The following is a 17683-nucleotide window of genomic DNA, read 5'->3' as shown; positions in this document are numbered from 1 at the left end:
GGAAAACTGCTGCAATCACTCCCATTCACAAATCTGGGAACATACATCTCGTAGAGAATTACAGGGGTATCTCTATATTGAATTGCTTGGCAAAGGTTTTCGAACTCTTGGTATTCAACGTAATGAGCACTGTTTCTTCACACATTATCGCAGAATGTCAGCACGGTTTTCGCAAAAAGAGGTCAACTTTATCAAATTTGATGGTGTATGTTCCCTTCGTCAGCAGCTGTCTTGCAAATAAAAAGCAAGTGGATGCAATATACGTGGATTTTGCCAAGGCGTTCGATCGGCTTCCCGACAACCTCTTAATCGACAAACTTGATAGAATGGGTTTCCCAACTTGGCTGGTTAAATGGCTCGAGTCATATCTTCGAGGCAGAATTGCCTTCGTCAGACAGGGCCACATCAAATCCCAACATTTCACTGTTCCTTCTGGGGTCCCCCAAGGTAGCCATCTAGGTCCTCTCCTGTTTAACCTATTCATGAACGACGTTTGTCAATTAATTGGTTCTGAATTAGTGTTTTATGCAGACGATCTAAAAATGTACCGCTCAAATACGCATTACTCAGACTGTTTGCTTCTTCAGCAAGACCTCGATAATCTAATGCTCTGGTGCCAAGTGATTCTTACGTTCACCAGAAGCAGGGTTGAGATTACCCATCTGTACACAGCTGATAGCGTCTCTCTTGAAAAAGTTGAGTCTATTAGGGATCTTGGTGTAATTATGGATAAATCTCTGACATTCAAGGAGCATTTAGCTGTAACCGTGGCCAAAGCAAAAACTGTGCTGGGATTTCTGGTAAGGAACACCAAAGGATTCAGTGACATTATCACTCTCAAAGCATTATACTGCTCACTCGTTCGCAGCGGTTTGGAGTACAATATCCAAATATGGGCACCTAATTCAATTGGAGGGCTTAAACTACTTGAGTCAGTTCAGAGGCGGTTCCTGCGATACGCGCTTCCAAATTTACCATGGAATGAACCTCAGCGACTTCCCTCCTACCATGACCGATGTGGAATCTTGAATATCGAACCAATCGGCTCACGTGTTGTGCTGCTTCGTCGTTTGTTTATATTCGACGTCATATCCGGGAATATAGATAGTGCCAGTCTCATCGAAAGGATACCGTATCATGTCCCATCTCGTTCCCTAAGAAATTTCGAGCCGCTATATTTTATACATTTCAGAAATTGTATAGCAATAAAGATACAGATTCAAAGCTAAATTTTTGAATTCAGGTTCATAATTCCGATTCATCATGAATGTATCAAAATTCTGAAAAACTATCAACATAGATTGTTGAAGTTTTCAAGAGATCATGACCTTAAGATTGTTTGTCAATTCAATTTCTAGATTTCAAATTTTTGATCAAAATTAGTTGAGCTGAAAATCACAAATAAAAAGTCAAATTTGAGTTAATTTTCTAAATTTTATTTATGCCAAGAACTCATATTTTTTATTTTCAAAAAACATCCATTAAGGAATTGATTCTTTATGAAAAATATTTGCTGTTAAAAAAACATGTACCTAACCTTCACCTAAAATATATGCACAAAATTCTTTATTTTCTCGGTGTATTATCATTATTATCAAATTGAAGGGCGCGAGAAAATCTAAGCCGCCAAACACCAAAATTCGGCACTTTATATTTCAGAAACCAATAGACAAAGCTATGCTAATTAAATATGGATATTTGAGAAACGCATAGTGCTGTGTTAAATTTTGTAGAATGGGGTTTCATTATTAGATTCATAACATTTTAATTATGCTTTTTAAAGGAATATACTCGCGGCAAGCGAAAAAACGAGGTATATCGAATTTGGTCTGCAATGTGATAGTATTGCAATTTTCAAAAAGCCAAATGTCAAACTTAAATCATCGTTAGTTAATTTGGTTTTAGTTTGCATAAAGCAAATTTGCTCCGACAAAATTTTATCTCTTACTTTTTTTAAAATTTTGATTTATTGTCATCAATGGTTAAATCTGGGATGGTGTGATTTGGGTATAGAATTTTGTTTTAAGAAATATAAGGCTCTCCTAAAAAACTTATTTTATGCTCAAGTCAACGAAGTTTGGTTTACCAGACTCTTAAGAAAAAATTCAAGTCACTAAGAAATGAATGAAATGTAAAAATGATTTTACTTATGAAAAAACAATCAACATTACCAATCTTAGCATGCTTTTCAAAAATAAATTTAGAAATCGTACAAAATTCAAAAAAAATGTGAAATCTGTGAATATTTTCAAAATTCTGTGTTCTGTGACACAGATTCTGTGATGAATATTTGTTCAAAATTCTGTTAACTTATAGATTTTTCTGTGATTTCGGCAACCTTGAGCACAATCTGAATATTGGTAGCGGCATACCACTCCATGGCTTTTTCCGTAATGCTAGGTTGCGATATCCAGTCAAAACAGCACAGACAAGGCATGTTTCTTCAGGAAAGCCAGTAATCCCTTTGAAGACACTCTTTCATGTAATTTTCCTGGTTGACGATCCCGGTTGCAACAAAAATTGCGCTTATCAAGCCACAGGTACAGATCCAAGAAATATTAAAGGACGGTTGTGCAAAGGCAGCCCTGCTCTAGTATTGGTACAGGCTGCGATGTCACTTTCATGAAATATCTGTCAAATAACAAACTAGCCTTTTTCGTTGATACCTCGAAGAATCTGCAGGCAATTTTCCACTTTGAAAGCATGTTACCGTGAACGGCCCTAATTCTGCGCAGTTAAGGATTTTTCAAATGTTCGAAGTTATAAAAAAATTACCTTTCAATGAATTTCCTCAAAATTTCGTGTACAGTTGGGTTAACTAACAAATTTAACGGCAAAAATAATGAGAGCTCAATTTCGGAGCAAAAATGTGGATTATTTACAACATTTGGAAAAAATGCAAGTGGCCCTTATTCTGCGCACTAATTTCGATTTGTTCCTAATTCTGCGCATATGTCCCATATTCTGCGCACCCAAATAAAACCAATATACCAATCCGTACTTGTAAGACAAACATTGAATATAATTAAAAAGTCTTTAAAACATGTTTTGCGCTTAATAAAGTATTGCAAATTATGAAAATGAGCCAATTCAAGCCTTGGATCTTTGAACCTTATGTGACACTTTCTTTCACTATTTCTTACACTTACTATATGTTACTTGCAGATGCTTTTTCCTGCAGCTCGCTTACCCAATATTTGTTGACCGATCACGTTCTTCGCCGGATCTGGTCAAATTAACTTGTTTCGTTGGTGTGCAGTGCACGCTATTCCGACATACAGAATAAGTTCCGGCGGGCCACAAAATCGCCCCAGCTGAGAAAACTACGCGCTGCTTCATTTGGTTTAATATCATTCAGTTGTTAATCAACGAGTGCGAGTGAGCGGGTGAACCGAGAGAAGCTTCGCGTAGTTCCCCCTGCTGGGGCGATTTTGTGGCTTGCCGGAACTGCTTGTATACAGTTGGAACAGCTTGTATACAGTTGGGACTGAACGATTAACACGCGAAGACGACAGAGAACGCAAATCAATATTTTCATTTTTTTTGTCAACAAAAGATATAGTTTCGAAGAGATTCCTAAGAAACTCCCAACAACTTTACCGATACACAATCTTCATAAAACTTATTAGAAAACTGTAATTGAAAGTCCCCTAACTCCCTGCATTCAATTCCTTGCAGCTTTAACATCAGTTCACTCCGATGCTTTTCATTCTGCGCATTAGGAACATAAGTATACAAATGGTGTCAAGTTCTGCGCATTGGTAAAATCATTGTTTTGATTTGAAAAACCATTTTTTTCCCTCAAATTTTTTAGCAGTCATGTTCAGAATGATTTTATCTTCCCCGTAGAGGCATTTCTAATGAGAAAATTCTGTTTAACACTGTTTCATTTGATCTTTTTGTTTTCCTAACACTGGACTGCTAACGGCGGCCATTTTTCAACGTTTGCATCTTACATTTATTTTGATTTTTTCCATTTCTCGCGAACAATTCATCAGATTTCAAAATAATTGGAAGCATTTTGAAGATAAAAAGTAACTGAAGAGTTTCAGCTTATTTCATGGATATTTTGTTCATCACATCTTGAAATATTTCTGTTTGAATATGAAAATGCGCAGAGTTTGGGACTGCGCAGAATTAGGGCCGGTCACGATATTCTAGAAAGATTCTTGTGCTTCAAGATCGGTACAAAAAAGTTCATTTTTTGAATAATTTTCTTTAAAAAAGGCTAGCGAAGTTAAAAAATGCTGGATTTTCCCAACTCTAATTTACAGAACATTAGAATTAGTTCAAAATATTCCATGAAAATGTTCAAGTCAGTTCAGATTTAGCTTTTTATTATAAAATGTAACAAAAAAATTATTTATTTTTTACAAAACCACAATCTTTTATTGGTTTTCTTTAGTAAAATGAGTTGACAATTATTTATTGATGTTAATTGTTCTACATTACAATTTTATTTGGATGGATGAAAATCATTTCAACCAGTTGAACACTTTTCATTTTAGCACGTTTTACCTTAAAGGTGACACTTCATTCAATAAAAAATGTGAATAGATACAAAATACAATCTTGAAATGGCATACACAATTCATCACATAATCAAACAGAAGCCTTACAATACAATCAAAATAAATTTGGTATTTTGGAAAGGAACCCAGGAAATTCAGAACCCAAAATCAGACCGACACAGGTCAGGCATCCGACGCAATCACAAAATGATTAGTTCATCGACGATTGCCCCTCAATGACTGATATTTTTTAATTAACTTACCTTATAAAGACTGCAAAATAGAACATGGTTAATAGGTTCTATAAGTAAATGAAGAAAAAAAAAACATGAATGAAAAGCATAAACAGATGTTTCATCATTCATCATTAGTATTAAGACTTTTTTTTAGATGTTAGGTTAGAGGTTCAGAAATAAAAAGAAAAAGTGTTAGGAAATTCCATATTTAGACAACTCAAAATAGTTATAAGAATCACCAATGGAAGTCTCTGAAATTATAATATTTGAACATATTTATCACTTTTGTTGGAGAACGAAATACATTTAGACGTGTGATTTGAAAAATATCAGACATATGCTATCCATTCTTACACACTTTATTTTACTTGAAATTGTCAAATTCAAAAACAAACAAAACTGACAAAAAAAAACCTTCAGTAATTAGGTTTTTTCTTTAAAAAATAGTTCAAATTTCATGCGGTTTTCCAGAAAGTTGATTATTGATTGAAATCTTCCATTCAAAATATTGAAGTAGTCCTTCACAAGATGTATGTTTCCATTTATTCCATATTTTTCTGAATCCAATCGATGTACTTCGGCACATTGGTATAGACTCCGGGAACGCCCGGAATGCCACACTTGTTCGGTCCAAAGCTAACGATACCGTACAGGAAGTAGTTGATGCCGTACCGTTGCATCAACGGGCCACCGGAGTCCCCTGAGCAGGTATCCTTTCCGGCCAGGCCACCGGCACAGAACTGAGTATCTCTGAGGTTCACCTCTTGGCTGGCATAAACGGCCGAACAACTTTGAGCATCCGCCACCTCCAGGTTGACTTTGAGTTTTACGTTGCTATGATTTTCTGTGAAGTTAATTAAGCTGTTAAATTGGGTTGAAAATACTCTATAAAAAGATTGTACTAACTTGTTTCAGTGCGTCCCCATCCGGCCGCAGTTAACTTTTTCCCAACCAAATAGCGATTCTTGGCAGAACTGGACACCGGAAGGCAAACCGGCTGAATGAAATCGGTAAACTGAACGTTACGATCCAGTCGAATCAGAGCGATATCGTTTAGATTATCACGACTTTCGAGGCGATAGTTTTCATGGATCTTGATCTTCTCGACTCCATAATCCTGGGGCAACTCGGCACAACCAATTCTGTTACAATCCTGGCCGTTGTTGGAGACATCGTGCTCCCCAAGTCGTACAGCAATACTGAAAAAAAAAATTAAACTAACCTTATTGATTTCAAAACGTTGGATCTATACTTACACTTCGAACTGTCGCGAATTGAAGCAATGGCCAGCGGTCAAAACGTAGCGCACATTAATCAGCGACCCGCCGCAATGATATCCGGTGGCTCCGTTCAACTTCCGGTACTGCAACAGGGCCAACCATGGGAACTCATCCAGTTCCGTTTCCTGTCCCCCTACGATTCGATCTGCCAGGTCGATTCCGCACTCGTTGGTCCCCGGCAGGGTGTTGGTGGCCGGACCGGAGGAAATGCCACCGCAACAAACCTAGACGGAGAGTGGAAAATTTAAGAAAAAATATGAAAACAAAACTAAAATTAACAACTAAGGTTTTAAACAAGATTTGAAACGAAAGAAAAATGCAATCGTTTATTAATTCCTGTTAATTGTTACTATTCAAATTACTATGCAAATCTCTCAGAATAAAACAACAGGAATCATATTCAAATCAATAAAAAGTAAAACCCTAGAACTCATCTTCCCGAACCGGTTTAACTGCAAGCAATAAGTGACACTTTCCATAGGTCAGCGTTCCGGTACCGCGAATACGTATCGCCGAAACCGGTCCACGATAAAGTTATATGAACTAGGGTAGCATGTTCGAATGATGCCATTTGCTGTGCATTTACTGATTCACATTTATTTTATGAATGAGGCTGAAATGCTTCTTTTTTTAAAGTGCACCTGTATATTTACAACATCTTTCGTAACTTTCAAACTTCTTTATGAAAATTAAAATATATGACATATAAACAAAATTACTGCATAATTTTCGACCGCATGAATTACAACAATTATTAAGTGGGATTATTATACAGTTTTCAACTTCAATCACAGGCCTTTTATTTGAAAAAGATAGCAATCGAAAATAAGCAAAAAAAGTTATGGGAAATTTCCATATTACTTTGTGATATTACTATTGTGATATGATTATTGTGATATGATTATTTTTTTTTGAATTTTTTAAAAATTATTTAAATAAACTAACTGAAGCCTTAGCTATTCAAATAAAACAATTTGCTTTAATGTCAATTTGCTACCAACCCCAAATCATAAACAAGGCTAATCATGGACTTTTAATGAAATCAATTAAAACTTTAAATCTCCTATGAAGAACTTAACCTCTTTTTGGCTTAATGTTCACTCTATTATGTGGCCATGTGATCTTAAGTAGCATGACGACCTACGGCCTGACGACCTACGGCCTGATGACCTACGGCCTGACGACCTACGGCCTGACGACCTACGGCCTGACGACCTACGGCCTGACGACCTACGGCCTGACGACCTACGGCCTGACGACCTACGGCCTGACGACCTACGGCCTGACGACCTACGGCCTGACGACCTACGGCCTGACGACCTACGGCCTGACGACCTACGGCCTGACGACCTACGGCCTGACGACCTACGGCCTGACGACCTACGGCCTGACGACCTACGGCCTGACGACCTACGGCCTGACGACCTACGGCCTGACGACCTACGGCCTGACGACCTACGGCCTGACGACCTACGGCCTGACGACCTACGGCCTGACGACCTACGGCCTGACGACCTACGGCCTGGCGTTGCTCCTGCCAGCAAGTGAGCCAAAATGGAGAAGGAGCCTTCTTGATGTCCGCAACAAATGAAGCGCAAACTTTGCATATTACAATCACCTCGTCCTTGGTGAGATACGACTGAGGGTCGCTGGTCCAACGGCGAGAGGAGGAAGTCGAATGTTGATACGATGTTAGCCAGTTGTAGAATTTAGAGGAGTAAGGGGCATACGTTGAACAGTTTGAATCCAGAGCCTTGGAAATGCCGACAGACAGAACAGTCGAAGAGCAGTGGTGTGGAATCCAAAATGCCTTAATAACGAAGAGCCATGGTACTCTCGGCAAAGTTTGTAGAAGAAGAAAAGAATGGATTTCGGATGAAACTTGGATGATGGTCGATGATCGGAAAAAGGCGAAAGTTGGAATTGAGCAGGCATGCACCGGGTTATCCAAAACAGCTGCCCGCTTACGATAAGCGGAGCTGAAAAAGGCAGTTAAACGAGCTTGTAGACGAGACAAGAGAGCCTGGACAAACTCTCTGGCCAATGTGGTCCAAGGACTAATGCAAGAATGCCACTAAAAGACCGAGCAGGTCAGTTAAATATTGACCAACCGAACAATTCAACTCAAACGATGGACTGAGCACTACGAACAACTCTTCCGAGTCACGAATAGAGTTGGCCAACAGAATTAGCAGCTCAAAGCGCCCACAGTAAGTCGCATTAATGGCGTCAACTCGGAAGCGCCCTCGCAGGCTGAAATAGAAGCGGCATTCAAAGCCACGAAGTCTAACAGAGCACCTGGAATCGATTGCATTCCTGCTGAGACGCTCAAAGCCGACCCTGCCTTGTCAGCACACATGTTTCTCATTCCCATTCCCGGAACATTCCCGGCCGCCTGGATGCAGGGTATCCTTGTAAAGGTCCCGAAGAAAGGAGACCTGACCGAGTGCGGTAATTAGCGTGGCATAACTTTGATCTGTACAACTCTCAAAGTACTCTGCAAGGTGATCCTGGACAGGATCCAGGAGAAAATCGACGCTACACTCCAACGCTAATAAGCTGGATTCCGATCCGGACGATCATGTGTGGACCACATCACAACGCTACGAATAATACTGGAACACATCAACGAATTCCAGGACTCTCTTCTGCTGGTGTTCGTTGATTTCGAAAAAGCATTCGACCGACTTAACCATCAAAACATCTGGGCGGCTCTGAGGCGACGTGAAGTCCCAGAGAAACTAGTCCATCTCTTCGAAGCACAGGCATTTTCGTGCAAGGTCCTGCATGGTGTCTTGTCCAAACCTATCCCTGTAACTGCTGGAGTGAGACTGGAATGTATCTTATCACCGCTCCTTTTTCTAATCGTAATGGATGAGATTCTGACTGGATCGATCGACTGTGTACCGAACCGAAGATTGCCGTGGAATCCTTGGAATACCACTTTAGCACGTCTTTGGAGTAGTAGCATGAGGCGAGATCCGGCCAGAAGATTGTTGGGATGTTGTGGGCCTTCAGGAGAGGAAGCAGTCACTTCTGGAGGCACTCTTTCATGTACACCTGTCCGTTCAGCGTGTCCAGGGTCACGAAAGGTGCGCTTCGCTTCCCGCGTTCGTTCCTCGAACAGCTTGATCGCTCGCGAGATCGTGAATTTGCGATTACCAAAGTTTTAGCGATGGAACCATTTCCGCGAGTTTTGATCACAGGACTTTAAAACTTGCAGGTTGTAAACAATGCACTACGAACTAAATCCACCCAACGGTTAAACGGTTAACGGTTAAAAAGTAAGAGCAATTTCATAGTGTGGCAATTTTATCGTGGACACCAGGTTGAGACAATAGGCCAATAAAGTGGAGGGCATCCAGTATCTTGGTATCCAGATTACGCCTGATGGTGGTACCAAGAAAGACATCGAAACCCGGATCAGAAAAGCCCGATTTGCGTTTGCCAGTCTCCGAAGCATCTGGCGCTTACGCCAGATCTCTCTACGAACTAAAATTTGAATCTTCAATTCAAACGTCAAATCCGTATTGTTGTACGGGTGCGAAACTTCGTGCACATATTCGGTGACGACGCGAAAACTGCAAGTTTTTGTGAATCGCTGCCTGCGGAACTTGGTGGTCTGGCTACTGGATCTCAAACGTGGAACTACATCGCCGGTGTTATCAAAAGGCGCTAAAAATCGAGAGTCGGGAACGTAAGTGGAGATGGATTGGGCACACGCTGCGAAAGATAAAAACGAGATTTGCATAGAAGCGCTTGACTGAAATCTAGATGGGCATTGAAAGAGAGGCAGGCCCAGAAGCTCATGGCGGCTTAGTCTAGCCGCTGAAATCCACACAGTTGACGAGAACCTGGACTCTGCGAAGTAGTTCCACCTCCCCGTGGTGCAGAGTGGAAACGTGTCTGCAGACTCGTCACCTGTAGGCGTAAGACCAAGAGAACTACACGTCACACTTGGTGCAGCCAACCCGCCGACGAGCTGCGTGTCGAGTGTGGCACAAAAGTGTTGCGACTGGGTGCCTTGGTACCAGTGCTCAGTTGCAAGAGGGAGGGGTCGTCACGCGTATCGGGTAGTCGCGACCCCGATATGCGGGACGACCTAGTGTTGGAGCAGGTTTTGATCGGTCTGATATGATCGACTCACGACTGGGAGAGCCTTGTGCCGAAAACATGTGGTACCCAGTGGTTGGGCTTCAGACTGAGTCTCGAAGAGTCGAGACGGAGAACAAGTTAGGTGTGTGATAATCTCCAGCCTCGAGGAGAGGCGAGTTGTTCTAGTCTCGAATTGTGTCAAGAGGGATGAGCGTGAGAGGGTCTCGAGTCACGAGGAGAGGCGCCGGTCCTTAAGCCTCAAATTGTGACTAGAGGCCGAATGTGGGCCTCGAGTCTCGAGTAGCGGCGAACGGATTGCCTATCTGTGAGTCGCGAATCGTAACAGTAGTGGGGAAGGTCTTTGCTGGTTTAGAACGAACAAATGAGTATTGCCGTGGAGCGCTTTCGCGAGTATGATCTTTCGTCATGGGTACAGACTTCGTTTTAGGTCCCTATAGGAATTATGGCCAGAGGTTCCAGGTGGACTTTATAGTGTAGGGGTACATAGTATCATGAGTCACCAATTGCACCCATGGACCCAGAGCAGCAAACTGGGGGAGAACGGTGGCTCGCCGGGCCTTGGAATGCAATCCCTTAAAAGGATTTACCACCTGGGTGATGCTAATAAAAAATATACTACAAAAATTCTACTATATGAAATCATATAAACTAATGTTTTGATGGATAAATTTTGTAAATTAATAAACGCCTGATGCAAAACAATCATATTCCAATATATGAAAACATGGTTTGAAAGGTGAATCTTTGATTTGTAATTTGATGCATTTTATCCCAGAGTGGTAACTGAATTATAAATTTAGTGATTATTCGCAAAATATTTTGGCACCAACAGTGTTGGGATTGGATAATACAAGCAACATAAAGTTTTCAGGTGACATCGTTAAGCCAATCCGTCATACTAGGTAAAGTTTTTTTTGCATCATAAATGTCAAAATTTGTACATCAATTTATTGCCCGATTTTTTAAATTTTCTATGAGATCCAAAAACGTTAATAAAACTACCGTCAACTGGGGCAACATGCAACACTTTTCAACTTCAACGGCTTCTAAAAAAACTCACGTCCTCGGATAATCATACCCTTTATGCATCAAAAGTTTTAAGGTTAGTGGGACATTATATTGGCGTAGTGAGAAGAAATATTGGTTTCTTATTTTAAATTTTGGAAAAACATGCGATTTTCAGTATTTTTAGAAAAAGGGGTAACTTGCAACAAAGTCAGTTTTTAATAAAAATTGAATAAAAACGTATGTAAATTTATAGTTTTTGATAACTTTTTATGTCATAAAAACCATTATGCATTGAAACACCAAATGCAGTAATTTTTGGATCTGTTAAAACTGATTTTTACTTTTTTTTCTGAACTTAAGCATTTTGCATACATTAAGGGGTAAAAAAATACTACAGAAAATTCTACTAGCTGAAATCAAAAGAATAAATGTTTGGATGAATGAAATTTCAATGTTTACAAACGCGTGATGCAAAACAATCATATTCCTGCATATTGAAACGAGGTTTGTCTCTTTGATTTGCGTTTGGTTGCAACTTACCCCAGATAGGTAACACTATTATAAAAATACTAGCAGACCCGGTAAACTTCGTCTTATCATGTTCAATTTGGCGTCCATTTTCTTTTTTCCTAGTTTTCTTTTCATTTCCCTTCTTTCCCTTTACTCGAATCGTCCCGCTCAATTTTATCAAAATTAATCCAAAGAATTAAAACTCAACGGGTCTTTTAAAATCCAATTTTTGTAACTTGTTCAATAAATAACTGTTTGTTGATAATATGTGCGTTTCATTTGCTGTATTCCATTCAGTAAATTTATTCCGTTTTGTTATATTGTTTTTAATATCGGGACAATTTTTGGAGTATTGGCCGAATATTTTGTCTAACGCAGTGCTTTCAGCTCCCAATTAGCTTTGGATGGTGTATTTTTTAGAGCTGGAGAAATAACAAAACATGACAAAAAAAATTTTACGAACCATTTTCACATAGCTTTTTATTCACCATCCTCATCCTTCGAAGCAGTTTGAATTAAAATCCATATTTTCACCAAAATCATTTCCAAAAAGATTCGCCTGATACTTAAGTTATAGACTTTACACATTTCAATTTAAAGTGTTCCCAAACAGCACTTGTCATGGCATTAAATCTGGCGATTTTGCGTATTGCAAATTCCTTTTTTTTTATTCAAGCAAAAAATGCAAATTAATTCCTTTTAATTCCTTTGAACTTTGAACAAAGAAACTATTGGTTTTGAAAAGAGGAAATCATTTGTTTAGATATATTCACCCATTATTTTAAAGATTTTAATTGAAGCAGTTCTGATTTCAAAATTTCCTGAACATTGTTGGTGGTGATCTGCGATTTCATTTAGGATTACGTTATATTTTTAAGACTTAATAACATTCAATTGAAAAGCAGATTTTTTAAATTCAATAGATCGGAAAGAAATAATCTGTTCAGGCTTCGATGGTTTCATAAGTTCATTTTGATTCCTGGAAATTATCATATAAACAAAACATTAATAAAAATTATTGTCTTTTTTACTGTAAATCTTAATTTTCAAAAATGAAACACCGGTTAAAGAATATCACCACAGTTCAACTTTCATATTCTCTGAAAAAAGGTATTTTTTCAAAAAAAAAAAATTAGTTATGTTGACAAAAAGAAATAGTATACATTTGTCCCACTTATTGGGGCAAGTGCAAACACATAGGTCTTTTTCAGATGCGTCAGTGAAAAAACTTTAAAATTAATTTGATACCTGTTCTTGTTTGTCTGTTTTATCATCTTTCATTGCTATATCCTAAGTTTTTCTCCGGAATAAATTAATGCTTGGTACTTCAATTTCACTGAATGCTGTTTAATCAAAAGACCTTGATTTACAAAAAACCTTTATAATAATTTTGAATATCCGCTTCAGATTCAACACTCGGGATATCCTTTCTGGCCATTCTGGAGATAAAATTCTTAAATTGTAGATGTTTCATAGCTAAATGGCGCGTTTTCACTTATTCCACCTAAGAAATTACAGGAATTTATATTATTTTTAACACTTTCAGGTCAAATTAAAAGTTCATCATTAAAATCTGCTGCCCCTGGAATATCAATCACAAAAAAAACTTTTCAACAAAAAAGTGAATCAAAAGTCTCTTTTATATAGCCAAAAAATGTGAAACAAAAACACACTATTCATGTTAAGTTTGTACTTGAATTGTGTGTAAACAAACAGTTAACGTGTAAACAGTTTTTTGGTGAATGATTTTAAAAAAAGAGTTTAGTTTATTTAATCAAATTTTTTTTTGGCCCAACTATGATTTAGATGAAGAAATCTTAAATATAAAAATGGAGGCATTTTCTTTGTAACAACATCACGTATGAATGGTCGGTCGGAATGAAGTGATATTTGGTATCCGAGGGTTTTTTGGGTCGGAGATGGTTTGTATAATAGTTTCAAGGATCTCACTTTTTATGAAAAGTGGTCCCAATACAAATTCAACTTTATTTGTTACGATTTCCATAAGAATCTATACGCGAGCACGATGCAGTTAAGGACGTGTAGATAAAATTAAACATTTATTAAGATTTATTTTTTAGAAGGTAATACGAAGTTTACCGGGTCAGCTAGTAATGTATACATTTTTTGTAAAAGTTGATAGTTTGCACTTGCTATAGTCTACTTTCTTATTTGAAAATTCTTCCAGAAAATGCATATTCTCACTTTTTGTCATTAAAAAGTAAATTATTTTATTGATAACTTCAATTTACGTTTGTAAAAAATCAAATAGTTCATTCGGCCTTTTAAAACTTCAATCTCATCTAATCTATTTCAAAGAACAGACTCTTGTTGAAAGGACGAATGATCAAGTTGGTTAAAATCCTTTATAAATAAACAAAATATAATAGAATAGACTCTTGTTCAGTTAATGTGTCTAGCGTTCTAGGCGTATTGGATTATACGGAATTGAATATAAAGCTTCCCAAATTTCTTATTTTCAAACGTCCGCAAAGTGTCATAACATTATTTCATATTTATCTTTACCAAATTCATATTTTTTGGACAACAATTTACTACTTAAATTAACACGAATTAAAAATGGTTTTAATATTTGAAATCGTTTATATGGTTTTAATTCGATCGATAAAATATCAATCCGTGTTACATCTAGGCGTCATTTATTACCATGTGCTATGTACAAATAAGCAAGAAAAAAACACATCTAGGTCAATGAGGTACACTTTTACTAAGGTGGCGCAAAGGAACGCACACTATTGCACGTCGGAGAGAAAAAAAGAAAAAGAAACATAAACAAGCCCCGCGTCGCGACGCATCGTTGTCAGGGAGCTCCATTTATCCTAGGCAAAATGCGTCGCGAAAATGGTCGGTAGTGACGTCACTTCTGTCATGGTAACTATGTTTACGAAGAAAAAACTTTACTTCTACTTTTGCAATGTTTCTTTCTCATCACCTCTCTTTCCACCACATTGCATCTAGGTTGCATACCGCCCCCACGTGCATAAGAAATATAGGAACTTGGTTGAGAAATGGGCGCCTAATTTTTTAATTTTTCCAGCCATCAATGAACAGTATGCTTTGGTTACTATTATCTTGCAACGACGTTTGCTAGCGACGCCTTGCCCATGGAGACGAAAAACAAACCTCTCGAAGAAAAGAAAATCTCTAAAAATGGATGCCTGACTTTTCAATTTCAGATTTTGGCAAAACAAATATTATATGTTTTATTCGATCAGCAAAATGTCAACCTGAGTCACATCTAGGCGTCATTCATAACCATTAACGAGCCTCTATAAACAAAAGAGACGAAATGTCACGATTGGAATTTTCGATTTCCTGTCAGTGTCATTCCAATCGAGCAAAAGACTTGTCAAACTGGAAAATTTGGAATTGCGAAACAAAGGGTAATCAAAATACAGTTTTTGGATGCTCTATTTCAATTACAAGCTAGATTCTCAAGGACTTATTTCTTGGTACTTAATTGGTAAGTTATGATTTTATTTAATAATAAATATGTAGGATTATTTTTTTTAAATTTTGAGTTTTCATTGACTGCACAAGATGTTCCCTAATCAGCGGAGTCGTTTTGTTAGAACAATTTTTTTGCCAAACACTCCATGATTGCACTTTTTTAAATTGATGACAATACCAAAAAACAGCTTGGTAAAACAGCAGGCTAGACCAAAAACCACTTCCGAAAAAAGTAAACGCAACAAAAATTGAATTAAGTCATGTGAAGTTTGAAGCAAAGCAGTGCTGCGCTCAAATGAAAGCGGGGTTGCTAGATGATTTATTCTTAAAAGGATCAGATTGCGTCTCTTTTGTTTTTATTACAGGCTCTTTAATAACCATGTGCTGTAGAAATGAGCAAGGAATCAAGAACAAAAAAAATCACATCAAGGTATCGCCACCACTTGCATTGAAAATATGCTTGGTTGAGAAATACGCGCCAAAATATTCTCACTGATCAGTATGCTATGCCATGGTTACTATCTTCTAGCGACGTCTGCTTGCGACGCCTCGACCTTGGAGACGAAAAACAAACCGCCCAAAGAATAAAAAGTCTCGAAAAAAATGGATGTCATGACTTTTATTTCATTCAAAAAACTACAAATTTAATTATTACGGACAATTGATGCGACTTTGTGTTGTTTTTATTCGATATAAACCGATTCGCATGACTACAGAATATTCTAAAAATAATTTCATTCGAATCTTTTGGGTAATTTCGAAGGAGTGGTACTACAAACACCGTTACAAGAGAATTTTATATAATAGATTTATTTAAAAAAAAAAGTTGATTGTTCGAAAAATATTTTCACACCAACAGTGCTATTACGGGATGATTTAACCAGTAAAAAGTTTGTAGGTGATTTCATAATCCAATCCGTCATACTGGGTAAAGTTTTTTACGGCATCGGAAAATGTTAAAATTTGTTCATTGTTGGTGGATTTTTTTAAATTTGAATGAAAATGAAAAACTTTATAATTCTAGCGTAAGATGTGAGAAATTATGCCATCATCATTTTGTAGTTATTAAAAGATAACTTGATCACATTATACAAAATGAAAAATTAAATCAGTTCTGTGGTATACAAATGTTGCATCCAACCCTGTTGTTGCATGATTCCCAGTTTGATGGTACGCCTGGAGACCTACGGCTTGACGACCTACGGTCTTATTCTATAATTTCTGGATTTTTGCCCAAATTTGCCATAATATTTGCTATTCGTGGATATTGATATTGATTACAGCACCCACAAGTGGAAACATTTGACACGATAATTGAAAAACTTTATGGTCTATTCATCAAACGAATGCAATTATGAGTACCGCTACCCTAAGCAAGATGCGTTTCCCTGCCTGAAGCAGCAACTTACCAAGGGTTTCCCATCGAAACTGGACCCGCACCGGCTTTGTTGAATGAAATTCCTGTCCTGAGCTGTGGGGGCCGGTTTTCTAAGAATGGCCGCAATCTGTGGACATTCAGCCAGGGACACACAGTTACCGGACCGTCCCAATGGGGTAGTGCAAGGGTCGTACTGATCTGTTGATCGAAGGAAGAGTTGTTTTTGTTTTGGTTGTTTTTTTTTACTCAAACCGGCTTTGTAGCTTATTTTTTAACATTAAAAATCTCTCTCTCTTTCCCGTCACTATCTCACCCAATGATAAGGAAGGCTGCACTTGAAGTACGGCAAGGGCAAAGGCCACGAAAGTGGTCACGTCCTTGAGCATGATCACTGTTCTTGAGCAACAAAAATCACTCAGAAGAATTTAAGTTAAGCTCAGATTGAAAGAATACAAGACCAACGTTTTACTTAAACTGATACCAGCGACCGATTCGCGTTTGGAGCACAACTGCCCAAGCAAAGCTCAGACGATTTTGGTTATTCCCAGCATGGCTGCGTAGCCGGTAGTAAAATTAATGTTGATACGATGAAATGGTCGAAGATCTTAAGATATGATGGTATGCCTAAACGTTGCTGTCGTTAACTGTTACACAGGGTAACATTATTTTTTTTTTGTTACTCTGCAATTAGATTTAAAGTTGCTGTTTCTTATTATTCAGCTGCATTGTTGGAAGTCACATTACGTGTTGAATTACAAAAAAAAAAAAAAAATCAAAAGATTCATCAAACAAAGCAATATCAAAATAATCTGGGTCTTTTTGTCGAATACAAACAATTAACACGGTCATACATTATGTTTCTGGTGCTTTGTTTGGCGGATGATGCTACTATCCATATAATTTAACAATCAAAAAAATCGATCATGAATGGTAAATGAAAAAAAAAACACTTCGAACAGAAATCGAGCTCGAGTCATTTGATTATCACACCAACACTTTACCAATAGGCCACATCGTCAGATGTAAACTAGTTATGCTGCAGCTCTATAATTTAGTTGACTACATCGAGTTGAATTAGCTGCTAGATTATACGGCAGAAAACGCTCATCGTGCCCCGATTAATAGTGCTTCTTTTGTTCCGAGGCAACAAATTTAAGTAAAAACGTGTTTGAA

At 37.9% G+C, this 17683-nt stretch overlaps 1 protein-coding gene across 1 annotated transcript; it reads right to left on the bottom strand.

Annotated features, from left to right (window-relative positions):
- Nucleotides 1-5102: 5102 nt before the first annotated feature.
- LOC129756443 (CLIP domain-containing serine protease B4-like) lies at nt 5103-16997 on the bottom strand. The gene is made up of 5 exons (XM_055753319.1): nt 16824-16997; nt 16542-16708; nt 6004-6251; nt 5654-5946; nt 5103-5591 (listed from the first exon to the last, which is right to left on the bottom strand). Exons 1-5 carry the CDS (start codon nt 16894-16896, stop codon nt 5290-5292), a joined length of 1083 nt encoding a protein of 360 aa, XP_055609294.1. The 5' UTR covers nt 16897-16997; the 3' UTR covers nt 5103-5289.
- Nucleotides 16998-17683: the final 686 nt, after the last annotated feature.

The sequence above is a fragment of the Uranotaenia lowii genome, chromosome 3, assembly GCF_029784155.1.
Source record: "Uranotaenia lowii strain MFRU-FL chromosome 3, ASM2978415v1, whole genome shotgun sequence".
NCBI classification, from domain to species: Eukaryota; Metazoa; Arthropoda; class Insecta; order Diptera; family Culicidae; genus Uranotaenia; species Uranotaenia lowii.
Note: the sequence above shows the minus strand (reverse complement) of the source record. Positions and strands in the feature narration are given on the sequence as shown.